The sequence below is a fragment of the Sarcophilus harrisii genome, chromosome 6 (genome assembly GCF_902635505.1).
Source record: "Sarcophilus harrisii chromosome 6, mSarHar1.11, whole genome shotgun sequence".
Classification (NCBI taxonomy): domain Eukaryota; kingdom Metazoa; phylum Chordata; class Mammalia; order Dasyuromorphia; family Dasyuridae; genus Sarcophilus; species Sarcophilus harrisii.
In genome coordinates, this window is record NC_045431.1 from 32,112,214 (window position 1) to 32,139,824 (window position 27,611).

Genomic DNA, 27,611 nt, shown 5'->3' on the forward strand with positions numbered 1-27,611 from the left:
AGGTACCATAGGTGCTCTTCCTGATTACCATGCCAGTCCCCTATCCATGAAATTACGTTGACTCTCTTTAGTACTGATATATCCAAAATGGTGCCACTTTTTGCAACTAGTTCTCTCTTCTTCATAAAGCTAGGGGATCCCCTGATCTGATCACCATGTCCCCTGAATTCTGATAATCCTTTTTTCTTTAAATTTGCCTTATATAGTTATCAAATGCAGAAGTAGAAAAAGCAATGGGTCTGAAGACAGAAATGGGCCAGAGTTTTGAGTCTTGGCTCTTAAACTAGATCTTTGTTTAGGGCAAGGCACTTAATTTGTCTGAGACATACTTTCATAACCTAAAAAAATGGAATTAACACCTTTATATTAATTCATAAGGTTGTAAAGAAAAGTCTTTACAAACTGTCAAACATTTTCTCCATGTCAACTTATTATTTAGTACACTATTTGAAAATATCCATATCATTGCTCCTATTAGATTGTAAATTCCCTGTGAGCAGAAATGTACATTAATTTTCTTTAAATCTCCTCCAGTGCCTAAAATTATAGCATGCTCAAAATAAAATTTTGCTGCTCCCCTCCTTCATTCTTCTATCAAATGTGCAGGATAATGATCTTGGGTGTCCCTTCCCAAAGCATTCTTAATTCCATCTTTCAAATGCAAAAGTTTTGTGTATTTGCCTCAGGATTCAGAGAATGGCTGCCAGTAATAACAACAATAATAACCAACATTTATATAGCCTTTGAGATACACTTTTCATATATTAGTTCATGATATATAGCACTGTGAATATCTCATAGAAGTTGTAAAAATTCTGGGAACAAGTTATTATGGTATTCCTTAGTAAATGCCAAATGCTACATCTCCTTGAGTAAAGTTGTGCTTCAGTATGTTATTAGGAGAGTTAGTCGCAGTACCTGTGGCCTTGGCCCCAATTCTTAATTCACATAACAGCAAGTTGGAATGACTTCAGCTGTCTAGTACCCTAAGGCCTAATGGATATTTTCAACACGACTCCTCCAGGGCAAGTAAGTCCAGGTATATATGGCTCCTGGTAGCAAAGCATTTAACTTTGTAGAATAATGATACTCTAAGTCTTTAGTGAAAGGTTAGAAAACTTAAAGGAATGATTCCTTCACAAAAGCATCTCTGATTCTCTTCTGCCCTCCACCAACCTCATCCCACCCCAATCTATTTCCTCAGTGGTTTTCCTATTTCTGAAAAGAGCATTTTGTTCCTTCTCACAAAGTCCTAGATTTGAGATTTTGCAATTGGCAATGACTTTCCCTTCTCCCTTGACCCTTATATAATAGACATTGAGATGGGCCGATTCATCCTTCATAATGTTTTAGCCTCTATCCCTGCCTTTCTATTCCCACTACAGCTACCAGGCATTTTATATTTTGTGTAGCATAATTAGCATGATGGTATTTTTAATAGTTTTCACTCCTTTTAGTCTTTTCATTATTAATTTATTCTGTATAACAATCCATCAATAAGCATTTAATAATCGCTTACTCTGTGCTAATTACAATATTCAATATTGGAAATAACAAAGACATAGGTGAAACAGTCCTTTCCATAAATGGCCTTAAATTCTATCTGGAGATACAAACATCTACATGTATAGATGTAATAGGCATTAGGAATGATTATTCCAATAAGTGGTCTGAGCTGGGATGATCTCTCTCTTCTACTTGACTTATTACATTATTCATTCTTATTCCACATTCTAAAGAAATAAAAGAATACATTTTGGCATTCCCTTATAAATTAATTGTGCTTCCCAATCTCTAATCATTTAGCTTCTCTTGATTTATGAAATATGAAAATTATCATAGAAGCCTCTTTTTTTTTGACTCTTTAATCATCAAATCCTCTTGTCTAACAGGTTTTAATAGATATCAATATCATAGGCTACATAGTTTATTAGCTATAATAAAATATTAAAAATAAATATCAAAAATTGAAAATTTTAATAAAAATAAACATTATTTATAATAACTCAAAGGCATATTTAAATTTTTACAAAAATTTAGGAGGGAGAAAATCCCAACCCGAGTCACCTCCATTAATAGCAGCCACTGGCATCCCCTCAAGAGCAGTCCAACAATTCCTCTCCCTTGGGATGTCAGCTAAACTTTATTCTCAACAAATCTCTCCATAATATTTCTTCACAAAATAGGAGATAATATCCTCAGTCACTCCAGGAAGAAGTTCTTCTTACTCCTTTATCTCCAAACTCAAACAGTTTCTCTCCAGCCATAACAGTTAATAGTCTTGATAGAAAGACAAATTAAACTCTCAGTCTTCTCACAAACTCTTCACAGATGACAGTTAAACTACTAAAGATTTCATTTCCTCTTAAAGATACAGTAACTGTATCTCTATTCTCTTCCAGATGGGAATTACATAGGGTGTTACATAAATATATACAAAAGAGACAGAGTGAAATTGTGTATCACTACCAGTTTTCTCTTCTAGGAGATAACTTTTATGTCGTTCCTTTGCCCTAACCCTTCCAATGGATGCCTTCCCACTGTTGACAAGATAAAACACAAATGACCCAGCTTTCCAGATAATCCCATAATTACATTTTAATCTAGCTTTCCTGACACTGCACAAGATGAATCCTCCATTCCAGCCAAACTTTACTCACCATCCCATGATTATGGCTTACAAGTTACCATATGCTTACCACATTATCCCCCATCTGAAATAAAACTTATTCTATCCTCTCCACTTACCCAAATCCTAGTCCTATCACAGTGATATTTTCTTTCTATCTGTATTTGTTGTTTATTCATTTTGGTCACATCTGACTCTTCATGATCCTATTAAGGGATTTTCTTGGCAAAGATAATAAAGTGGTTTGTTATTTTCTTTTCCAGCTCATTTTATAGATCAGGAACTGAGGCAGACCCAGTTAGGTGACTTGCCCGGGGAAGGGGGAGGGGGATGTCACAGCTTTGAACTCAGGAAGTTAAGTCTTCCTAACTCCAGGTTCAGCACACTAATCACTTAATCATTTACCTGCCTTTCTATGTGTTTAATTTATCTCAATTCAAACAAATTTCCATAGACAGGAACTATGTCTTGGTATTATATATATATTCCTTAGGACAATTACATATCTGAACCCAATGACAACACATAACAAATACCAGTTAATTTGACTAAACTTTAGGTCTAATCATTACCGTACAGATCACTAATTTCATGTAGTATTTGATGCCCCATTAAAACGCTGTAATCTTAAACATAGGGATGGCCTTGACCCTGTTTTCCATTTTGTGATCAGCACATCTTCTGACATTTGTACTTCTAAGCAAGCAGAAAAAAGGGCAGATTTCAGCTGCTTCTTAAAATATAATATCGGTGGCCTGCTGGGTCTCCCCGGTCCATGACCTGCAGGCTTATTGTAACTCCACACTGTGGTGCAGATTTTGTAAAGCAGTCCATAATCCCTTTCCTATATGTCCTGTACTTTTCCATTGTGCAGTCGCTGACAAATAGTCCTGCTATGGCCCTAGGCAAAATCAGGGAGAAGATGATACTACTCTTGGGTACTTTTAGTTTTTATTTTCTAGACTTGGTTCCCCTCCAATTATGATATCTCCTCTCCAACTTTCAAATATCCACTTCCCTTCTGTGCTTCTCTCTCCCGTTACTCTTCAAAACTTATTAGGAAATTATCAGCCAGCAATAACTTGGCGTAATTTATGACTGTCATAAATATCAGCATTTAAAGTCTTATCTCTAATTGAGGAAATTTGACTCTATTAAAGCAGTTGGGCCATTGGCTTAGCAAGTACAATGGATATCGGGGGAAAAGAAAGAAAGGAGTGCCTGTCACAAGACCCTAAGATGAAGCCACATTTGCATCCTCTGCACATAAAGCTGACCCTGTACAGTTTTTCAGAGAGTCTCAGATGGTGGAACAGAAACTTCCATGATTCCTGTGTTTCCAAGCATGACTAGCTAAATAAATAAGAAAATATGTGCCCAAAACATACTTTTGCTTTACTCTCAAGGTGATGGAAGAAGGGAATAAGAAGTCACCCACTATAATCTAACAGGCCAAAGAATCAGCTATAGAATAGTAATGGATTTTGGGAGGCAGCCCAAGTCACTTAGTGACTGTTGACAGAACTGTCATTGTTTATTATCACATACAGCCTTTGATGTTCTGTATACTTTTTCAACATAATGGACCAGAATGATTTTAACTGTACAGTACAACACGAGCCTAAAACAACAGCCCAATTCTAGAAGAAGGAAAAAAAGCTGTTGGTGATATGAAAACTGACTAATCTCTAGGCAATATCATCACTCTTGACTGTCATATTGAACATGGCAACGTCTCCAGCGACTTTGTTTTCTTACTAAAAGAAAATTATGATTTGTTGCTACCAGCTAAATTTACAATCTACCTTTCATCCAATACCTGATAAGTATCATTTCATTTATTTTCAGATAGGAAATGGAGAAATAATATTTTTCAACTGGAGTAATTATCTAAAAACAACAGCTAAAAAGTAGCTAAGGTGAAAAAGAAAAACCCAGGCTCCCTCACTTCCTCTCTCCTGATAGTTTCAATGAATCTCACACTCCTTTTAATGTAACCATTATTGTAAGTGCACTTGTATTTTAAAAGGAATTTCTTTAACAGAGATGTGTATAAGTTTGTATATATATATATATATATATATATATATATATATATATATATATATGTATGTATGCAAAAATATAAACATATGTAATCTATACATACCCATCTATATTATATATACACACATGTATGTTATGTGTGTATATATATATATATATATATATATATATATATATATCACCAACTGCAGTTTTATACAATTTGTCATTCTCAATCTTTTTTCTATCTTAATTCCTTTGCCACCTTCTCAATGATACCTTAAAAAATGAGAAGCATTGACAATGATGAGACTGATTATTACCTTTCTCATTTCTCTTATGCACACAAAATCCTCATTAGGATAAATGAACGCAATAAAGAAAGTACACATCCTTGGATGTAATATCTTTGCAGAAATGAGATGTGTAAGGACATGAACAACCTACAAATATCCTGAATGTTATCAAAGTTACCTTCATTCCAATGTTCTCCCCAAATCAAAGGTGGGAATGCATTTGAAATTTGTTTCCTTTTCAAACACTTCTCAGATTGGCTGCAAAACAGAGAGTTTGAAACTACTGCATATGATTTAGCTGAAGCAAATCATTACCACTTTTCCCTAGGCTCTGATGGTCCTACCACAAGAGGTAAGTAAATGTGTTTTACAGCTCTTTTTCAGCATTACAAAATACAAGATATTACTGAGCATCACAGTATGAATACTAAATAGCAGAATATAATTATGATAAACTTGGCTCAGTAGTGGCAGCTATATAATAAAACAGACTGAAATAAATAAGTTCGTTTTATAATCTAGACATGCTGACACAAAGAAAAAATTGAAATGGTATAGTGATTGTTAGTTGCTTAAAAAAAAACATCAGTGCGGAAAAGAAATGCAAATGAAGGTGATTATACCTATAGCCTTGATTTGGGACTCATATTTACTTTGGGTTTCCACTACTAATGTAAAAATGAATTTTGACAAGGTTGTAAATCACCTTGCTTCAAAACCAATACTGATTTTAAACCACTTACAACAAAGCACTGCAAGCTGACCTATCATCCCAGATCCACCTGGTTGAAATGATCAGAAGAGCCTTGTGGCTATTTCAAATTTAAATTTAATCTTTTCTATGAAGGATTTGGTCCATGGAGCCAGAAGTGTGAATTTTAACTTGGCTTCAAGATGCCTGCCTCCCAAAGACAAGGTAAAGTCTAAAAGTAATTAGGAAGGCAAAATTATCACGATTTAGGAGGTTACCTTGTATTTCTCCCAGATTGCCAAATTCCTACTTCTAAAATCAGTATCATTTCCCCTCCTCAGGGATAGAGTCAAGAATGACTTAGGAAAGTAAGGGAGATCATTAGTTTTTGCTGCACTGAAGTTCTCTAAGTGGTTATTTTTAGCTAAAGGTCAAGTGCAAAAGCACATAAAATATGATGTGTTGTTATTTACTTTCAGAGACCATACTACTGAATGACTATTAGGAATACATTCGCTTTACACTGCTTTACTGATGACCATAATGAATACTCTGGGGTTAGTGGTAGATACCCATAATCCTTCCTTCTGGGGGAGACCGAGGCTGTTAGATCCCTTGAGCTTAGGAGTTCTGAGATACAGTAACACTAAAGCCAAGAGGGTATCTACACTAAGTCCGGCACAAGTGTGGAGAACTAGGATCAGGGGAGATGTCAAGAGGCTGCCAAAGGAGAGGTAAATATTCTCAGTTAGAAAAAGAGAAAGTTAAAGCTTCTGTGCAGATTAGCAGGAAATCATCCCAGAAAAGATGGTGGATCTTGCAATACTGCTACTACTACTACTACTAATAATAATAATAATAAATTTGTGCTTGGCCACGATTTCACAGCAGTATGACAGGTCCAACTTATTGTCATTGTTTGTGAATATAAATAGACTGAAAAATAGTTAAAAATCAGACTTAAAACAGATTCAACATAGTAAGCACAAACAGGTTAATCATTCTACAATTTGGTTTTGTTTCTTGCTTCCTGAATATTTATCATTTTATATAACAGATGGGTGTGAAGATTAGGAGAACGAAATAGTGACCCAAGAAAGATCGTCAACTAATCAGACAAAAGAAAGTCACCTAACACATGAAGTAGAAGAGCTACTCAGATAATGATTATTTTACTCCATTTATTCCTTATGACATTACTTGAGAAAGAATAGATATCTTCTCCATTTTGCAAAGTATAGAACCAAACAAAATTAGCTGTTGAAGTTGGGGACAAATTTCATTGATCCTCTGCGTTCAGGACAAAGTCTTTCAATTAAGTAAAGCATCTATCTCTTGTAGGGGCATCCAGGCGGGTTATATGATTAGAAATCCACATGTGAGCAAATAGCAAGCATTTAGCTATAATTAATTATATTCAACTTCAGTTAAACTTTCTAATTGATCAGAGCCTGCTAGCATGACATCTTGTGGCAGTGGTTGGGATGGGCAGGTGGTTAAGCCCTACTGGACAACTGGTTAATGAATGCCAATCGATATTTTTTTCTTCAGGATAAAAATCTCTGTTTCAACACATGGGACCCATGGGATACATGTTCCAAGCCCAGAAAAGTTTGCTTACTGCTTATATACAGAAGTAAAAGATCACTGAAAACTTGTGGTATTTTCTCTCCAACACAATGTAAACTCTTCAAGTTTGAGGCCATTTAATTATTGTCTTTGTAATTTTTTTAGGCCTTTCACATAGTAAGTGCAAAATAAATTATATGCATATCCGATACTGAAGACAAAATTAAATGTCTGAGACTCTTAAGTGAGTCTCTCTGTCCCTCCATCTGTGTGTGTGTGTGTGTGTGTGTGTGTGTGTGTGTGTCTACAACAAGAAGAAAAATTATTTATTCTGGTGTCCTTGACTGAATGAACTTCCCAATAAAAGGATCTTGGTTGCTGCATGAGACAAACCTGGTATCCCTTGGCCAAATTCTTAGGCAATATCTGTAGATAGAGAAAGACAGAATTCTAAGGTCTCTTCCAGCTTTGTGATTCTATACTACAGACTGATTATAAAGGACTACTCTTAAATTGTTCAAATTGGCAATTTGCCTTCTGGGAGGGCCAAGAGAATGTGAAATTATGTTCTTACCAAAATTACCACGTAATTCTCCCTCCCCATCCATTTCCACTACTAAAAATGATATTCTGGAAAGAATATTCTATTTCACTCTATTTAGAGTGAAACGTTATGTACATTAACAAATAAGCAAATAGAATCAGAATCTTAGTCATGTGATCTTTAACACATCACTCAGCTTTCAAATTTCACTTGTCCATTAGGAAAATGAAAGGATTAAATTAGATAAGGGGTCCTTAATCTTTTATTGTGGCCTAATCTCTTCAGCAATCTGGTGAAATTTATGGAGCCTCTCTCCAAATAATATTTTAATTGTATAAAATAAGATGCATGGGCTTACAAAGTGTCAAATATGTCAAAATATATTTTTCAAAAATATTTGAAAACTCAGGTTAAAATGATTGCCAAAGTTCTTTCAAGTTGAACCTTCTCTGATTCTAACAATGAGACAATATTCTGTAAGTTATAATAGAAACTGACTTCTACAACCTTTGATTCTTCAGTCAGTGAGCAAAATTAAAATAATGCAGTCTTAATTGTTAAATCATTCCTAAATTAAGGAACACATACAGTCACTTTAGAATGTTTCTCCTTCCTCTAGTTCTCCTTTTGCCTGTGTAGCACCAGGTAGAAGAACAGCTCCAAAGCACCAAAGAGTAAATATTCTGTGTTCAGTGGCGAACGTAGTTCTCGATTTACTAAGCCAGGGAAAGCTGATGCTAGATAGGATTTTAGATAATTATCAGATCTAATCCCCTCATTTTTTAGATGAAGAATTTAGATGAAGTTGTAAGGAAACTTGATCACCATTACATGGCTAGCAAATGGCAAAGTAAGATCTAAGACTCGGATCTTCAAAAACCTATTGGCTTTCTATTACATCATGTTTTCTCTCTTAAAAAGAATCCTGATCTACCTTTTGTCACAGCATTGTAATTTCTAGGCATATATCCAAAAGAGAGGGGGAAAAAACATTTATAGCAGCTTTTTATAGAGGCAAAGTACAGGAAATGAAGGAAGGGAATACCCATCATTTGAGGAATGGTTGAACAAATGACTATATAGCAATGTAATTGAATGCTATTGTGCCATAAGAAATGCTGAAGTGATTGGTTTCAGTAAAACCTAGAAAGGCTAGGATTTGAAACAAGACAGAAAATAGCAAGAGAGTACATGGTTCAGAGAAAGTGTTGATGTGCAAAAATGGTAAGTTTCCTCACTGGGAGTTCCTATATCAATGTAATCCCAAAGAAGGTAGGAGTGGAAGTTAACTGTTGAAGCAGCTTTTATTCTTTTTTATCACACATACACACACACACACACACACACACACACACACACACACACATTCTTAGGTAAGACTTCTATAAAGGTAAACCTTTCTAGTTTATTAGTGCCTGCATTTATGCATATATGTGTAGCTACATATATACATATAAACACATATATACACAGACATGTATATAAATTCAGAAGTGCACATATATGTATGTGTATATATGCATATACAAGCGAAAAAGAATGATTCACCTTTGTAGAATTCTTATCTAAGAAAGAATTCCTTGACAAGAGAAATTTATAAAAACAAAACAAACAAACAAAAAAAAAAAAAAACCTCTTTTAGTGACTCCTTAAAAAGGCAAATATGGCCAGAAATTTCCACTAATGGCTCTTAAGTCAAATATGATCATGGAGTTGAAATATATACCTCTTAGGTTTGTATCAGTGAACCCAAACATGGTCAAAGTAAAGCAGTCAAATAGAAGCTAATAGCAGGAAATATATACATATACACACACACACTGCATACAGATTATATAATACACATTTCACAGTCTCACATCCAGCTTTCCCATCACATGCTGAGCAGCAAAGAGGAACAGAAAACTTGTGTTGATCCTTCCAGAGGAGTCTAGTCTCTAGGCGACAAATATTGTTGAGAGCACATCTCTTTATTCCTACTATTCCCAAATCCTATTGGATGATTTCTCATATGCCAACCTTGGGTCCATATATTGGCTAAAATGACATCTCATTTACTGCATAGTCTGGAATTAACAATCCTTGGACTAAGCCTGGCTTTGTTTCTGGCAAATATCTCATCACACTGTTTACTCTTTTGCCTCCCTTTGTGACACTTCTTGAACCCCTTCATTTTATGGATGTGGAAACAGATCCAGAGATATTAGTGACTTGCCCAGTGTCCCTTAACTATTTCTAGTTTAATCTCTTTAGACTACAATACTTATCTTGAAACTACTGCACAAATATGACAACGAAAAGAAAAAGATCATCAGTTATCCAAGAAATAAAAAGAAACTAGAATTTACTTTTTTTTGCCTTTTTTTTAAGTATGTGGAACATATAAAGAGTTCTCAAATACAGAAGTACTAATTTTACAAATTGCATTCAAGGGCTAAGTGATGACAAATTGGTTTAAATATGTGATGGTGTAAATGGAGAGATAAATATGTCATTAGGTAATTGCATTATGTGTGAAACAAGTTTTAAACAGTAAATTTAAATATATTAAATATTATATAATACATATTTATGTAATATATTACATAACAGATACATATATTTTGACATGTATATATGTATATATTTTTCATATATATGTATATGTGTATACATACACACATATTCCTTTTCTATGTCATAAACCTCAGAGTTTTAAGTTTGGAAAGGTACATAGTAGTCACCTGGTCGATACCTAAGTTTGGTAGTTTCTTGGTAATAAGCAGACATATTCCTATTGTTTGAAATTTTCTAGTAAGAAAGAAACTTCTGTCATTCCATAGTCCATTATACTTTTAGGTCACTTTAATTTTTTTTTAAATTTTTGTTATTGTTGTTGTTCCTGAGATGTAGGATCAATTTGCTGTTTGAAAGCTGAATCCCATTTCTCTTAGTGTTGCCTTTTGGGGTTATAGAGAATTGTCATCTCCCTTCTAGTTAATAACACTTCAAACCCCCAGAGTTCCTGCACTCTTTCTTTTACTATATTATAGTTAATCAATGAGGTTATTAGTCTCCTCTACATGTGATTTATCTCATTATTAGAATGCAAGCAATTTAAAGGTAGGAGCTGCCCTTTTTATTTTTTGAATTTCCAGTGGGAAATACAATGGCTGGCATATAATATATGCTTAACAAATTACTGATTTCTGAATTAGCCATTATAAAGTCAGACCAACTCTTTAAAGCAAGTATAAAAATCAACAAAAGGCAAATGCATTTAAATGTTTTTCAAATCATTCATCACATGTATTCACTCCAAACCAATAAACATTTATTTTTTTGCCTACCATGTGCCAGGCATTGTGCTAAGGACTAAGGATATAATTAATAAAAAGAAACATGGTTCCTGCTTTAAAGGAGCTTATAATCTAAAGGAAGAGACTACACACAATAAAAGGCAGAAAAGAATACTAAATGGTACATGGGAAAGAATGGTATTCCTCCTCTACAGAGGAGGCAGGTGGTGTCTATAATAATTTGGGTCAGCAGCATGGTGGTATTTGTTGGGGGGGGGGGGGAGAGAAACAAAAAGAAAACCAGAACAGGTCCTATTTTTAAGTGGTTCCTATTTTGAATCATCTATAATCTACCAAATTTTGAATTCTCAGCTCCATTAAGAAACCAGAACATTGGCTCTGCCTTACAACAGTAAAATTATCTAATTTCACTAGTTTTGTTTTCAATAGGATTGCTTGATCAAGCAACACACACACACACACACACACACACACACACACACACACACACCTTTTCCCTCTCTTTCTCCCACTCTCTTGCCCTCTTTCTCTTCTGGCTTAATCTGGCCATAATGTTATTAACTATCTTAGTTCAATTACAGACCATTTTAGCAAATACACAGCAGAATTCCAGCAGTTATAGAGCCAAACATCAAAATATCATTGAATGTCTCCTTAATCCACAAATCCATATCCTCCAAATGCATCAAGTTCTACATATTGAACTACACTGAATTTTCAGAGCTTGGGGGGTGGGGCGGGAGAGAAGGAGGAACAAACAAACAAAAAAACCAAGCCAACAATCCAGCTAGTTTGTTTGCACCCTTTTAAAATTTATCTCACTAATTGAAGAGCTCATTGACATCAGCCAATACTGAAGACAAACTAGTCACCACTTACAATTCACAAAATTAATTTCCACCTAGAACTGCCTTCCTTATTTGAGTGACATTGCAGAAGTTGTATATTTTCTTTGTCCATTCTTTTATTTAACAGAAAAAACAAATCTATCCCCAAACAGGAGTGAATGCATTAGATAAGTTGAAATTTAAGCCTCACTTTAACCTGTTCAAATGGGTCAATATTACAGATTTCCAGAAAGTGCTGAACTAGTAGAATGCTCAGGACTGGTTTTTTTTTTTAATTTTTAATTTTCATTAAAATGCCACATTCTGTACAAATGAACTGATTAATTCATTACCTTTTTCTTTCTTTCTTTCTTTCTTTTTTTTTTTTTTTTTGGCTGAGGTAATTGGGGTTAAGTGACTTGCCCACAGTCACACAACTAGGAAGTATTAAGTGTCCGAGGTCACATTTGAACTCAGGTCTTCCTGACTTCAAAGCCAGTGCTCTATCCACTCTTTTTTTTTTTTTTAAACAAATAAGCATGTCTATAAATATTTGCAAATTTGCCCAACTTAGAAAACAGTCCAGATAGTTTTCTATGACTCTTTAGAGTTCCAGGGGTGAGGAATATCTCACCCATAGACCATATAAAACAGGATATCCTTTGTTTGGCCCTGCCAAGGCAACTGATTTACTAAAAGATAGGTATAACAAGTTCCCACTGCTTGAGTTTTTAAGTTGATAATTTTGTACGTCTCTCAAAAGTATAAATATCCAAATAGCCCTTGGCAGAAAAGGGCTTTAGATTAATTTCCAAATATTAACTATTTCATATATGTGAATATATCTCATATTTATTTTTCTAGTCCTAAACTGAAAAAAAAATCAGTACTAAACATTATTTATGACAAAATTATATGCATTTTATGTACTTTTATCCAAAATATACAAATCTGTCAAAGATGGCAAATTATCTGAGTAAATTGAAAGTTACCTAATAAAGTCCAACAATAATTTATTTTAATTTTTATTTTGCATATCACTGCAAATTATTATTGCAGATAACTTACTTTTATCTTTTGGTTTTCATTTTACCAATTAAGAGTTCAATAATTATAAATAATTCCAAAGCTAAGCATTAAATGCTAGCATTCTAATGCACAAAGGAAAAGGGGCCAGTATCAACAAAGGTTTCCTTCCTTCAATCTGATTGGAAATTCTACTCTTGCTTGCCCAGGTCCACCTACAAACTAAGAGAAAAGAGGGTAAAAGGTCCAATGGGGCTGTAATAAAGGCAAAAGAGCAGAATCTCTAAAGTAGGACTTCAATATAGAATACAGTGGTGTCTTGAAGCATGAAGTTGGATACTAGTCTATATTTTAAAATGTCCATTTTCTTAAATAGCAGCAAGTGGCTCCTCATATCTTTCAATATTTTTACATATAGAAACATATTATCTTATTTTCTGTTTGCTTTATTGCCAGGGATATTTGCATGAAAATGGGATCTTTGCTTTTTAAAGGTTCATCTGTTGTTTTGATTATTCCCCTACTTGCTGCTAAGCCAATTGCTCATTTGGCTGCTGAAGAAATGGTCACAATAAAATTTAACAAATGAATTCAGGTTATAAAAAAAAAGAAAGAAACTTTACAAAAAGAATCAAAAGCAAAAATTCTGATTTTATTTAGACATAATCATAAAATATCCCCAAAGGGATTCAGGATTTCATCATGTTAGGAAACTCCCTTCTCCAATTTTTCTGACTTAGTAGATGAGTGCTGGAATGTGTGAAGCCAAAGGGGTTAAAGGCAAATGTCAGACATCAAATTTGGACCAAGTCAAGACAACTGCAAGTCAGTCTCGTTCTATCCACTATGCCAAGTTGCCTCTCCATGAAAGCACTGGACAGTTCAGTCTGGTTTTAGTATTCCTAAGTGGAACATAACTAATAAGGTATTTTAAAACTATCCATATAGTTTTCATTACACTCATACACACACACACAATGTTAATAGGGTAAAAAAAACAATCATTTGAGCTCTTCTAACTCCAAATCTCACTTATATTTCATGAAATGCATCAAGATGAATTTGAAAGAGAGGAAATACCCACAAAAGCAAGTGAGGTTTTGTATATTAGTTTGGTGGTAGCACAAAAGTATCAACATAAGGGAAGAAGTCATTCTAAACTTACAATTCAACTCATGAGGACATTCGCCCTATGTTTTATACAACTAACCAATAGAGTCTTATTCCTGAATGTCTTACAATAAGAGAAGAATAAATAAATGAATAAAGGCAGTTATATATTGATTATTCCATGAGCAAATATTTGTTAAAGACCAACTTTGTGCCATGTACTGGGCTGAGGGTAGAATGACAAAAGAAAAAGAAGTATACATTCTATAAGGGAAGAGAAGATAAATATAAGCAGTGCGTCTATGTACCAAAAGAAAAAAAGGCACAGATAACTTTGCCAGGTCAGGCAAACACTTCCAGCTGAAGCAACAAGTGGACTTGGAAAGTGGAACTTAAGGCAAGTCTCAAAAAAAACCAATGACTTCAAGTTGTGGTAGGGAAAGGGAAATGTATTCTAATGGGGGAAACAGCCAGTGCAAAAACTGAAGTGTGGTATGGGAAACTGCCAGAAAGCCTGACTATAGAATAGTGTCTATAGATAAATATATGGAGGAGAATGATATGTGATGAGACTGAAAAGTAAAAAATCTTAAATGTCAAAAAAATTATATTTTATTCTAAACATAATAAGGCCCCTTTAGAATTTATTGAACTGGGGCAAGACACATGGATAGACCCATATTTTATCATTTTATGAAAGCTCTGTGGAAGATGAGACAGAGAGAAAATTAGAAAATCATTGTTGCAGTTCAGACAGGAGATGGCAAGAGCCTAAACTAGGGTTGTACTGTCTTAGTGGAGAAAAGGCTATCTAGGGTGCCCTAACATTTTAGTACAGCTTTTAGGACTTCAGAAGTATTGAAAAAAATTCAAGTGGTTTTTTTTGTAAATTTGTAGCATTTAAAAATTATTAAAGCTTAAAACTGTACCAAGACTTTGGGGTATGTTGAAAATACAAAAGAAATTACGAGATTTGGCTGCATCCAGTTGTTCTGATCTGTTCTGGAAGAGACAGTGAGGCTAGTGACTTTGCACAACCTTCTCTTCCTTCCATCCAATTCACTTTTATGTGATGGTATCACCACCCTGATATCATGGTCCTCTTGGAGAACCAAGAACAACAACAATAAGATGGGGGTAACTGTTTGGATATTTATGCTCAAGGAAAATGAGTAGACTGAAGAATTAGAAGATTTTGAGTCCCATAGAACTGTGTACATGTTGAAATCTAGCCGAAAGACAGGGATTGGGGTGGATAAGACTATGGACAAAACACAAAACTCAGAGAAAAAGGAGAATGTTCTGGAAGCTAGTAAATAATTGTTACAGTCCACAATATGGACTGGGTGCTTGAATAGAGTGAATCTCAAATGAGGAGAAATTTCTGAATGATGGGGAGAAAAAGTGTCTAGAAATGATAACAGGAATCAAAGAATTGTATACTATGAGACACAGAGGAAGAAAATAACAAACAGATTGCCAATGATAAAGTGTCATTCAGGGGGAGCTGGATCTTTGGAAATATCAGAAAATAAAGAGAATAAATGTGAGAAAGATCTCAACAATTAAGGGGAGTTTGGTGAATTATGGAACAAGAATTCTGGATTGTGATATCTAGAATAGAACATTTGGGGGGAAAGGGGATAAGAATAGATGTGGAGATAGAGAGGAATTACTCTTATGCCATCAATGATTCTATGTCATCAATATGGAAGGAATAAATTTTCTAATCAGAAGAGAGTAAATCTAGACCCACTTTTATTTTCCTAACAATAACCCTATGGGGCAGATTGTAAATGTATATTATTATTCCCATTTCACAGATCAGGAAAGAAGACACCAAGAGATGGAGTGATATGTTCATGTCTTCATAAAGGTAAATTTTCTACCTTGGTTTCTATACTCCTTGCACAGTCAGTCAATAAATATTCATTAATCATCTACAATATCCCAAGACACTACGTGCTAAGTGCTAAGGATACAAAGAAAGGTAAAAGATGGTTTCTGCTCAAGGAATTCACAGTCTATTGGTGGAGAAAATATGCAAGCAACTGTGAACAAATAAGAAATGTACCAAATAAATTAGGACTAACAGTGAAATCGCTAAAATTTGGAGAGAGTTAGAAAGGCTTCCTGCAGAAACCAATACTACTCTTTTCTTTAAAACTTTTGATTATATAAAATCTAAACTATTATAATAGCCATTAAGAAGGAACATGTGCACTCTAACACATGACTTCATACTGTGCACTAGGGATATTTTATAGTGCTTTACAGTTGATAAAGCTCCTCCACAAAGTATGCATCCCAAACTGATATAATGCCATGAAGTGCAGAGTAATAATAGCCCATTTTACAAAAGAGGAAATTGGGAATTATATTAAATGCTTTGTCTAATGTCACGTAGCTAGTATAAGGGAAAGATTTAGAACTGATCTCTTAACATCAAGTCCTGCATCCTTCCTATTACATACAACTATCTCTGTATGTAAGTATTCTTTTCCAAGGATATGTGTGTGTTTGTGTATGTGTGTGTACACACATAACCTTGTATAGACTGAACTACCCTGAACTACCATATAGATATTCCAAAGTGAAACAACAACATCTCAGCATTTCAAAATAAATCACTGGTTTTCCACTTGAGAAGTAACTATCTATTTTCTACATAAGTGATGTGGAAATTCTCTCCTACAATGTTATGTTTCATCTCCACAGTGCACCAAAAGGACTGAATAAAGTAATGAGCTAAGATTAAGAATGGATAGCAAAGTAACCATGTAGGCAAATGAAGCTGGTATTAAATGTTTAATAGCCTGCATACAACCTTGAGCACTAGAATCCAATGACTTGGATACAGGCACTTAAGGGGAAATTAATCTGGCTTGGCATTTATCAGGAAACATTGCCAAAGGCCCAAATTCAGTTTCCTAATAGAGAATACTAAATGACTTATTGACTCTAATATCTGAATGAGGCTGTGTAGAAGTCCAGTCAGAGAAACCAACTGAAGCATCCCTGGCACACCTGGGAGGGAATTGAACTTAGCCTCAAATCCAAGGTCTAGAGGAAGAACATGCTCTTTAATCAGTATTTCAAAATGCTAAAAGTGTAGTAGGTGATCATTTAAATGGAATAATTCAGAATTTAGATTCACCGGCGAAGTTATTTAAAAATTTCACAAAGGAAAAAATATGGATCAGAAAAAGCTTGCCACATCCTTCCACTGTGGTCATCATTTGTGAAACATTAAATTCTTTGTTACTTTTGACAGTCATCATTTAGAAAGGTAGGAAGGTGTAAAGAGTATGAGTACTTGGTTTACAATCCCAGTTCTGATGAGAACAAGCCAATTAAATTCCCTCAACCATAGTCTCTTAGTTTTTAAAATATGGGTGAAAGTTCTTTTTCTACCTATTTCTCAGGACTTCTGCAGACCTTAAAATATTACATAAATATGAACCACTCCAACTATTCTCCCCTTTAAAAAAGTTCAGATTATTGTTCAATACTTATGTTCATTCCCTTAGCCATGCTCCCCCAAAAAAAATAAAGGAAGGAAAAGGCAAAAGAAAAAACAATATCTTAGTATTGTAGAAATGTCATTAGATTTTTAAGTCCGAGTGAGTGTCTTAGTTCAGAACCAGACTCCTCAACCAGGACTAATTTAGGTAACTCACAATCTCTCAAAATCGGTTTCCTCATCTGGAAAATGAGAAAGAAGGGCTAGATGAAAGATTTTCTTCTATTTCTCAATTCAATGCTCCTGTTTTAAACTACTACATTTCCCTGGAAACTACATGTTTACAGGAATTTGTTTATTTTTTTATATTCACCACTTGAATGCTGAATGAATGGGACATCAAGTCAATCAAGTCAATTAGCATTTATCAACCATCTATCATATAGAGGTACTATGCTAAGCACTAGCAATACAAAGAAAGTCATGGGATAGTGTTTGTTCTTAAGGAACTCACAGCCTTATGGGGAAATAAACTGAAAACAGCTCTCTATAAACATAATAGAAACAGGAAAATAAGTGTTTCTTGTGCAGATATAGATATCCTATGTATGTAGGTATAAAATATGTGGCTAAGTGTGAGGGCCGAGTTAGCACCCTGGATGCCTTGGAATCAGCCAGAGTCAGGATAAGCAAAAGTCCTTGATCTTTATTCTTGGTCTTTAGGGGTAGAAGTCAAGGGAATGGATGCAGGATCTCCACAACCCTCCTTCTTCCTCATCTACCCCAAAGTGACTCTGGCTAGTCTTACTCCACCCCCTAATCCCTCCTAGGATTCTCTGTATACACGATCGAGCCAGCACAGAATAGTGAGAAGGGCCATTTTCCAAGCATAAGGTAATAGAGTATTGTCCAATGGGTAATTAGCCTTAAATTCTCATTTGTCTTAATCCAGTGCACCTACTCAAAGTTTCAACCCTTTACAGATAAGAACATATTTATATATAGTATATAAGTGTATATATATATATATATATATATATATATATACACACACACACATGCAAACACTAGTATATATAAACTAATACATTGCACATGCTAATATATTATATATATATATACATATACACATATATATTAGGTTATATACTATTTTTTGAATGTGTGTATATATATAATAAGATATTCTATAAATACCCTATATGCTATACATGTACTATATATGGTATATAAATTACATATACTATATACTAGTATATACACTATATATTAGGATACAAATACTAGTATATACAATATGTGATATAGACTAAGATACTATATAGTATATAGAGAATACGTATATATACTAGATACAGTTATCTACTACAATAGTGAAGGGGCTATATATGGTTTGGATTATTTTTTGTTCTGAAATACTCAAAAAGTAGGGAGGATAAGCTAAGTCTTGAAGGCAGCTAGAGAAGCTAGGTGGCAGAGGTGAAGAGGGAGAGCGCTGCAGTAATACTGAGTAATTCCAGTAATATATAATGGGAGAAAGTCAAAGCAAAGGTGTATCACATTCCAAAAATTAAAATTGCAATTAACCCAAAAAAACAATGACAAAACACAAGGCATGCGTATGTTGTGACATATTCCCAACACTTATTTGAAAACAAAGAAATTATATAAGTCAGTTTCCATATCTAATCAACTTTAGTACTATAAATTCTCCCAAATGCTTTGCCTTATCTCTATGCACAAGCTACTGTCCTCTTTTAGCTCATCATCACTTCTCAACTGGCCTTCTATCACAATGGCCTTCTAAAGGATCTCATTGCCTCATTGCCTCATTGCCTCAGATATCTCTCTTCTCTAGAACATCCTCCATTCAGCTGCTACTGATTGCCCTAAAACATGAGCATGATTATGTCACTCTCTTAATCAATAAGCTCCAATGGCTCCCTATTACTCCTAAGGCCAAATAAAAACTGCCTTTGTTTGGCATTAAAAAAAAAAAAAAACTTCAGAATTTGACTAACTCACCTTACCAGCCTGTCATACATAAATCCCCTTCAAGAACTCTACAGAATAACCACAGTGGCCTTTTTGTTCAACTTCCAATATGACACTGTCTCCCATCTCTGTTTTTGGTCAAGGCATTCCCTATACTTCTTGCACTCTTAGAACTCCAGATTTCCTTAAAAGTTCTGATCAGTTTATCTTCTCCATATAATCTTTCCTGATCCACTCTCCTAGACACTGGTACCTTTATCTTCTTCCCCCCAAAAGTTTATAGTTATTTTAAACATATATGCAAATATATAATCAGTCTCCTTATATTTCTCAATTCAATGCCCCTAATTCAAGCTACTACATTTCCAACTGAATTAAATGTTTAATGTACTTTAATTTTTCACATGGATACACACATATGCATGTTGTCTTCCAAGTAAAATTAAGTTCTTTGATGCAAGAATTATTTCAATTTTGACTTTGTATCCCTAGCATAATTCCTGGATGAATGAGAAAGCACATATTAAGAGCTTACTCTGTGTAAAGTACCATGTCAAATGTGACATTCTAGTAAAAAATGAGACAACCCTCGCTTTCAAGGAGCTCTTATTTCAATAGAGGAGTAGGACCTATATAGGAGATTCCATTCAGGACATAAGGAAAGGCCTGGTGGACCCGAAACAGCAGGGGTCAGCAGGGAGACAAATAGCACTACATCTTCTTTAGCATTATCACCATTGTTTTTTTTTTTTTTTTTTTAATACCCATTTTTGATGTTGTTCCATTTGATAGTGCCCAAGACTCTGATGGAAAGAACATTCTTTGCTGAGGTCTTCAGCAACTTTGACTCTAAAGGAAGCAGAAGCTGCCAAGCAAATAGTAGGTGCTTAATAACTGCTTATTTGTTGGTTAAGTGAAGTCATCACTTATATAATCGGGAAAGGAAACTGCTAATCATGTAGTATTGGCAAAGTTTTAAAAAATGTCCAGATACTGCACTGGCATAGATGAAATATTAAAAATAATCCAGTGTGGTAGGCAGATATTTTCTGGAAGATTTATCAGAAGAAGGGACGCGATTCTTACAGGATTAAAAGGTACAGCTGGATTTGGATCTGCACCACTGGAGGGAGTACTCAAACAATTAAGTCACAAAACAATGAGATAACAAATCCCTTGATCAGTCAATGAGTCCTTATTAATTGCTTACTATTTCCTCAGACACTGTGCTAGGTAAGCATTGGACAAATAAATACAAAAGCCTCCTTGCCCCACTAAGCTTATGTTTCACTAAAGTGTTGAAATATAAATTTAAGATAACCAAAGAAGAGGATTTAATTATATATTACTATGTCAGGTTTAAACTTTGCATGAATAAATCATCAAAGCCTTTTACTTTTAAAAATATCTTGAATTTTAATTTTTAAATTATGGGCGCAGTAAAATCTTGAATTATCATTTATAGCGTAAACATTTGGCTTCTGAGCACTTCTATCTTCTGAGATACTTAAAGATAAACATTCTATCACAGCACATACGATTTTCTTTGGGAATATTGAGGGGTAGCGCTAGTTTGATTCTCTGGATTCCCAGAGTATTCTTTCATAGTTAACAGATGAGGTATTACTGGCTAACTAAAGGGTGAAGTTTCAATGCCAGAAATAAGATATCCAGAGAGACAAACACACACACACAGAGAGAGAGAGAGAGAGAGAGAGAGAGACAGAGAGACAGAGAGAGACAGAGAGACAGACAGAGAGACAGAGACAGAGAGACAGACAGAGACAGAGAGACAGACAGAGACAGAGAGACAGACAGAGACAGACACAGATAGACAGATAGACAGGCGACAGACACAGAGACAGGCGACAGACGCAGAGACAGACGACAGACGCAGAGACAGACACAGAGACAGACGACAGACAGACACAGAGACAGACGACAGACACAGACGACAGACAGACACAGAGACAGACAGACACAGAGACAGACAGACACAGAGACAGACAGACAGAGACAGACACAGAGACAGACAGACAGAGACAGACAGACAGACGACAGACACAGAGACAGACAGACGACACAGAGACAGACAGACGACACAGAGACAGACAGACGACACAGAGACAGACAGACGACACAGAGACAGACAGACGACAACACAGAGACAGACAGACAGGTAAAATCTGGAAGTTCTAATACTTGCTCTCAAGCATATTTTTTCCTCCAAAGGGAAATAGAAAAACCACAAAAATGGCAAAAGGCAATTTCTCCAATTCTGCTCAAGCACATTAAAGATGTTCAAAATCACGTGAATGTAAATGATTAGGATTTAAAGACTTTATTTCATACTCTCAAAAAAGAAAGCTGGAAAAATTTTGCTAACAATATTTGATTTCTGTGATGTGTGACAGAACACATCCCCATTTACAAGACAAAGGCTATCCAGAGAAGTTGGATTTTTGATGATTATCAATATTTAACGCCCAACAAAAACAATGAGTTGGGATAAATTGGGGAACAATTTTAAACATGAACTTTTGAGCAACTATAACATTGAAATCTTATTTTAGCTACCTTAAGGAAGTGTTTCTCTACACCCTTCCCCCCAAGAAATCTAGTGGAAAATCTAGCCATGTTCACTTGTCTTTTACTGATTTGGGGAAATGATTACCTTCATTATAAAGTGGACTGATTAAAACTACCTTGCACTACAGAAACTTCTGACTAAAAATTATACTCTCACGAATAAGATCCTAGTTCTATAGGTATAAAGTGATTTCCTCAAAGAACTCTGAGGAGGGCAAGTATTTTTAGACCCATTTTACAGATGAGACTCTGGAATTGTAAATCCAGAAACTAACATTACTTGGATCCAAGTCCAGGGTCTTTTTTCAAACGAGCTTACATGTCACATGGATGACCCTCTACCTATGTGAACAGTAAGTGAGTGGCAAAATGCTCAACTATGTTCATCAGAGCTTCAGAAGGCAGCCCTTCAAAATCCCACTGGCAAGGTTTAGGGCCTCTGGCGTCTGTAAAAGAAAACCCCCCGCCCAGCCATGTTCCTATCATCTTCCCAGTTGGCTTTCCCTTAGTTCCAATTGCTCTCGAGTCTTTACCTTATTGTACACTTGACAATTACGTATATGCGAGCTTGCGTATTTGGGGGACAACCTGAAATCCGCACCTGGCCACACCATGGCCAGTAGCAACGGCAAGTTAACGTGCTCTCATTGAGCCTTCACTAGCTCCCTCTCTCTAGGGAGAGAGAAGTCTTTCCATTTCCTTTGGAAAGGTGATTCATCACCTGGTGTAAGATGCTTGCAAAAGCTCCCAGATGGCGAGCGCTTGCTTGGCGCTTAATCAAAGCAAAAAGAAACTGCGGACAAAAGTGGGAAGCTCCTTGGTTCAGGCACTGAGGCTGCGTTCTTCTGGCAGCTGCTCTCGGCGGTATTTAAGATTAAACTCAACTCAGCTGCCCCTTCCCTCCTCCTCCCCACCCCCCCTCCCACCTCCCAGTCCGCTCTGCTTCGTCCTCCTCCCCGCTCGCCCGCTCTACAGATCGTGAGAGCAGAGCGGGCAAAACTGCTCGGGAAGCGTTGGACTAGAGATTGCTCAGGGGAATCCGGGCTGCCGGATTTGCAAAACGGTGGGTAGATTTTAATGGCCCCTGGATTCCCCTCTCAAGCTGGCTAGAGGCTACAAAGCAGCGATCAGCTCACAGAGCCCGGAGTGGGTCCCGGCCCACCCTAGAAAGGCGGCTCTGCACCCACTTAATTGCAGTAAGGAGATTTCTTTGACCCGGAGGTGTGTTCATGACAGCTTGCCCTTGTGAGGAAGTCAGGTCTGACCAGAGCAAACTAAATCCATAATCCCAACCGAGCTGGAATAGAAGTTCCGACGTAAAACACTCTCCCCTGCCCCCACAACAACATCGATGCCCCGAGATTACTGTTATTGCGGACACTAATGGGAGAAGCCAAGGATGGAGGGACTCTCCACGAGAGGAAGTCGCATCCCAAAAGTTAGGGAACTCGGTGTCTGAAAGGTCATTAAAGGGGGCGATCGGGGGGATAAAAAGGACCCAATTTCATCCCTAGAAAGCAGGTGAATAGAGAACGTGGCTCACTCGGTGCTAGGTGTGAACACTCTCTCTTCCCCTCGTTAAAGGTAGAAAGAAAGCTACAGCGCCGCAAAAAGGCTAACCCCAAACTTCCAACTCGAGACCCCGGCTCTCTTTCCCCTGCATCGAAGCCAGGGAGAAGGGAATGGGAGCGGCGGGGGGCCGCGGGCGCGGGGGACCGGGGAAGGGGAGAACTCACTGAAGAAGATGTACTCGGTGTAGCTGCTCCAGATCTTGTCGTCCCGGTACTGGTTGATGAAGGCTGCCGTGCCCGTGGAGTTACACGCCACCATGTGGAAGCCGGCCTCCGACAGCCGGTCGAACGCCTGCTCCAAGTAGGTGAACTTGAGATAGAAGCGGGACGTGTACTTTTCCGGGGGGCGGTCGGGGTCCCGGCTCTCGTTCAGGGTGTCCCCGAAGACCTCCTTGGCCAGCGCGATGCGGCCGCACACCATGATGCGCGCCACGCGGCGGAATTTGGCGTCCGCCTGGTTGTCCCGCACCGTGGTGTAGGAGCCCCGGTAGCCCAGCGTGAGGAAGCCCGAGCGCTTGTCCAGCAGGGAGCCGCTGCTGATGCCGCCGGGCCCGGGGGCGGCGGCGGCGGCGGCGGCGGCCGAGGCGGCGCCCCGCAGCAGGAGCAGGTCGCTGCTGCCCTGAGACAGGTTGTCCTCCAGGTCGCTCTGGCAGCCCTCGTCGTTGAGCGAGCTCTGCTTGGTCACCTTGGGCGACAGCAGCTTGACCAGGTCGCCCAGCTGGAAGTACTCGGCCTCGCGCAAGAGCCGCTCCTTCTCCGGGAAGTGTTCGGGCAGGGAGAGCTGCTTGTCCCGCAGGTAATCCAGCACGTACCTGAAGAGGAAGCCGTCCCGGTCGATGAAGAAGCGCGCCCGGCTATCCCTGGGCAGCTCCCCGCGGCGCCGGCCGCCGCCCCGGGGGCTGGGCGGCGAGAACATGCTGGCCAAAGTGCTGTCCGGGACGCTGAGCAGCGTCGAGTGCTTGGTCACGTAGACCTGGCCCCCCACGTTCAGCTCCACCACCTCGGGGAAGGGAGACGGGGCGCAGGGACCCGCGAAAGAGCCGGCGGCCGCCGGCGCCGGGGAAGTGGAGGAGATCATGTCGCTGATGGGCAGGATGGTGCCGCCTCCGCTGCCCGTGTCCTTCAGAGCCATGGTCATGCCCCCGGCCAGCCGAGCGACCCCTGGAAGCAGCCCCCTGTCTCTCGCCCGCTCCCCTCTGCCGCCCACCCCCTCCCTCCTCCCGCCACCGTCACGCCCTCGGGTCGCCTTCTCGCGCGCCCGGCTGCCCCGACGCCCTCCGGCCGGCTGCGCTCTCCGCGGTTCAGTGCTCGGAGCGGCGGCGGCAGCGGTGGCCCTCGCTCTCCATCGGGGCGCCCGGGGCGGGGAGGGACGCTAGTGCCGGCGCCTTTGCAGCGGCAGGGGAATGACGGCTGCTCCTCCCGGGCTCGAGGGGCTGAGTGGGAGACGCTCGGGCTGCCGCTCCGCTCGCAGCCGGGAGGAGGGAGGAGGCACCGGAGCAACAGTAAGTCGCCTCCCGGGCGGCCGGGAGAGGAGAGCGAGCGCGCCAGGCGAGCGCGAGGCGAGCCACAGGCAGCAGGACCAGCTCCGCTGCCCGGGGAAGCTGCACTGACGTCAAGCCCCGGATTGGGACTCTAGCCACAGCTGTCACTTAAAGAGATAGCCGCCAGACGCTGGCCGCCTGCGCCGTCGCCAGGGGGCGGGAGTTCCGAGGGGCAGCCCCCTAAGAACGAAAGCCGGGGCGGGGAGTTGGAGGAAAGGGGCTCAGGAGTGCCGGGGGGAGGAACTAGCCCTCAATCATAGCCATAATCATAATCATAACTGTGCGAACTCTCGACTCTTGGATGATTTTTGAGGGGTGGGAAAACGCACGTACTTCCCAAGCTTTCCCACTTGAAATTGGGGATGGAGTAGAGTGGCTCCCTCAATTCATCAACAAATTAAGAGAACCTGGGGGTTGGCCGGTGCCGGTTGTATGTGGTCGGTGCAGGCGTTTAAAGGAAAACTCGTGTCTCCATCTCCTCTGCTTATCCTGGTGGGAAATTTAAAGATGACAACATTTGATCTTGATTTCTGGGAGAACGGTCTGGATGTTTGTTCTTTCAAGCCAGAATCTCCCTTTGCCCTTTCCCCTTCTCCTCCGACGCAGTCCTTCCTCACCTTAACGCCACTATTCTAAAACAAAAGCACCTTCTTCCACTTTGTTTGTCTCTTAACCTTAGAGTAAGGTCACAAGTGAAAATTATATTGATTTTATCTCACCCTATTTTCTCCTGGTACCTTCTCCGAGGTGCAGCCTGCAACATCAGCACACCTTTGTGAAGAGGGATGGAATTACAGATGAGAAGCGTCTCTTCTGTAAATGTCAGAAGCTTACATATTTATTCACCGTGGGCACATTTGGAGGCTTGGGAAGATAAAGAACCACGGGATTTATAGAATACTTAATGTGTGCTGAATTAATTCTTGAATGAAAAGTAATTATGATCCTGTGTAAACTCTGCTTTCAGCCATTGTTTATGCTACAGAAATGTTGATAGCAATTTTATATAAAGTCATTGATAGTTTTTTTTAAATCCTAAACATTATACAATATGTTAAGATTTATTTTTCCCCAGTCACCAGATCTTTTATTCCCACATCTATCAGAGATATAGTCCCCAATATCGTTTCCTTGAGTCAAGCAAAAGAAGCTTCAGATTTGGAAGCATAGGATTAAATCTGACAGGATACTCTGGAAGTCATCTGGTGTCATCCCCTTCATTTAAGGGAAGGCTATTAGAAATGATAAGTGACTTGGCCAAGTTAAGCAGGATCATTTAAGCTCAAGTAACTTTTGTACATTGTTGATGTCTTCCAAAAACATTGTGATACATTAAATGCAATATATTTAGCTCATTGCCTCTCATACATTATATTTCAAGGAATGTCACATTTACTAACTTCAAAGTCATTCTAAACTTCAGTTTTCTCAACTGTAAAATGGAGATGATATTTACATTACCTACTACATGGGTTAAGAAAGCACTTTGTAATCCTTATAAGCAAGAATGATGATGATGACAATAACCCCCCCCCAAAAAAAAAAATTCTGAACTACAAAGGACTTTAATTACCAGGACAGAGACTCAGTAGACTCATACCAGGACAGGGACTCAGTCCATTCATAACAGGATCAGAGACAAAGTATCCTTGTTCAGTATCCACTCACAAAAACTTAGGATCTTACACTGTGTTTAATTATACCCATTCTTATGCCCCAAAAGTTATCAAACTGTGCATACCCTTTGATCCAGCAGTGCTACTACTGGGCTTATACCCCAAAGAGATACTAAAGAAGGGAAAGGGACCTGTATGTGCCAAAATGTTTGTGGCAGCTCTCTTTGTAGTGGCCAGAAAATGGAAAATGAATGGATGCCCATCAGTTGGAGAATGGTTGAGTAAATTGTGGTATATGAATGCTATGGAATATTATTGTTCTGTAAGAAATGACCAGCAGGATGAATACAGAGAGGCTTGGCGAGACTTACATGAACTGATGCTAAGTGAAATGAGCAGAACCAGGAGATCATTATATACTTCAACAATGATACTGTATGAAAATGTACTCTGATGGAAGTGGATTTCTTTGACAAAGAGACCTAACTCAGTTTCAATTGATCAATGATGGACAGAAGCAGCTACACCCAAAGAAAGAACAGTGGGAAATGAGTGTAAACTGTTTGCATTTTTGTTTTTCTTCCCAGGTTATTTTTACCTTCTGAATCCAATTCTCCCTGTGCAATAAGAGAACTGTTTGGTTCTCCACACATATGTTGCATCTAGGATATACTGCGACATATTTAACTTGTATAGGACTGCTTGCCGTCTAGGGGAGGGGGTGGAGGGAGAGGGGGAAAAAGCGGAACAGAAGTGAGTGCAAGGGATAATGTTGCAAAAAATTACCCTGGCATGGGTTCTGTCAATAAAAAGTTATTAT

The 27,611-nt window shown here is 38.2% G+C and overlaps 1 protein-coding gene across 1 annotated transcript in view; it reads right to left on the reverse strand.

Annotated features, from left to right (window-relative positions):
• KCTD8 (potassium channel tetramerization domain containing 8) overlaps positions 1 to 26,701 on the reverse strand; it is a 249,947-nt gene extending 223,246 nt beyond the window's left edge. Inside the window, exon 1 of the mRNA XM_031943160.1 lies at positions 23,800 to 26,701. Within this exon, the coding sequence (XP_031799020.1) occupies positions 23,800 to 24,772 (973 nt within the window). The 5' untranslated portion in view covers positions 24,773 to 26,701. The remainder of the gene's footprint in view (positions 1 to 23,799) is intronic.
• Positions 26,702 to 27,611: the final 910 nt, after the last annotated feature.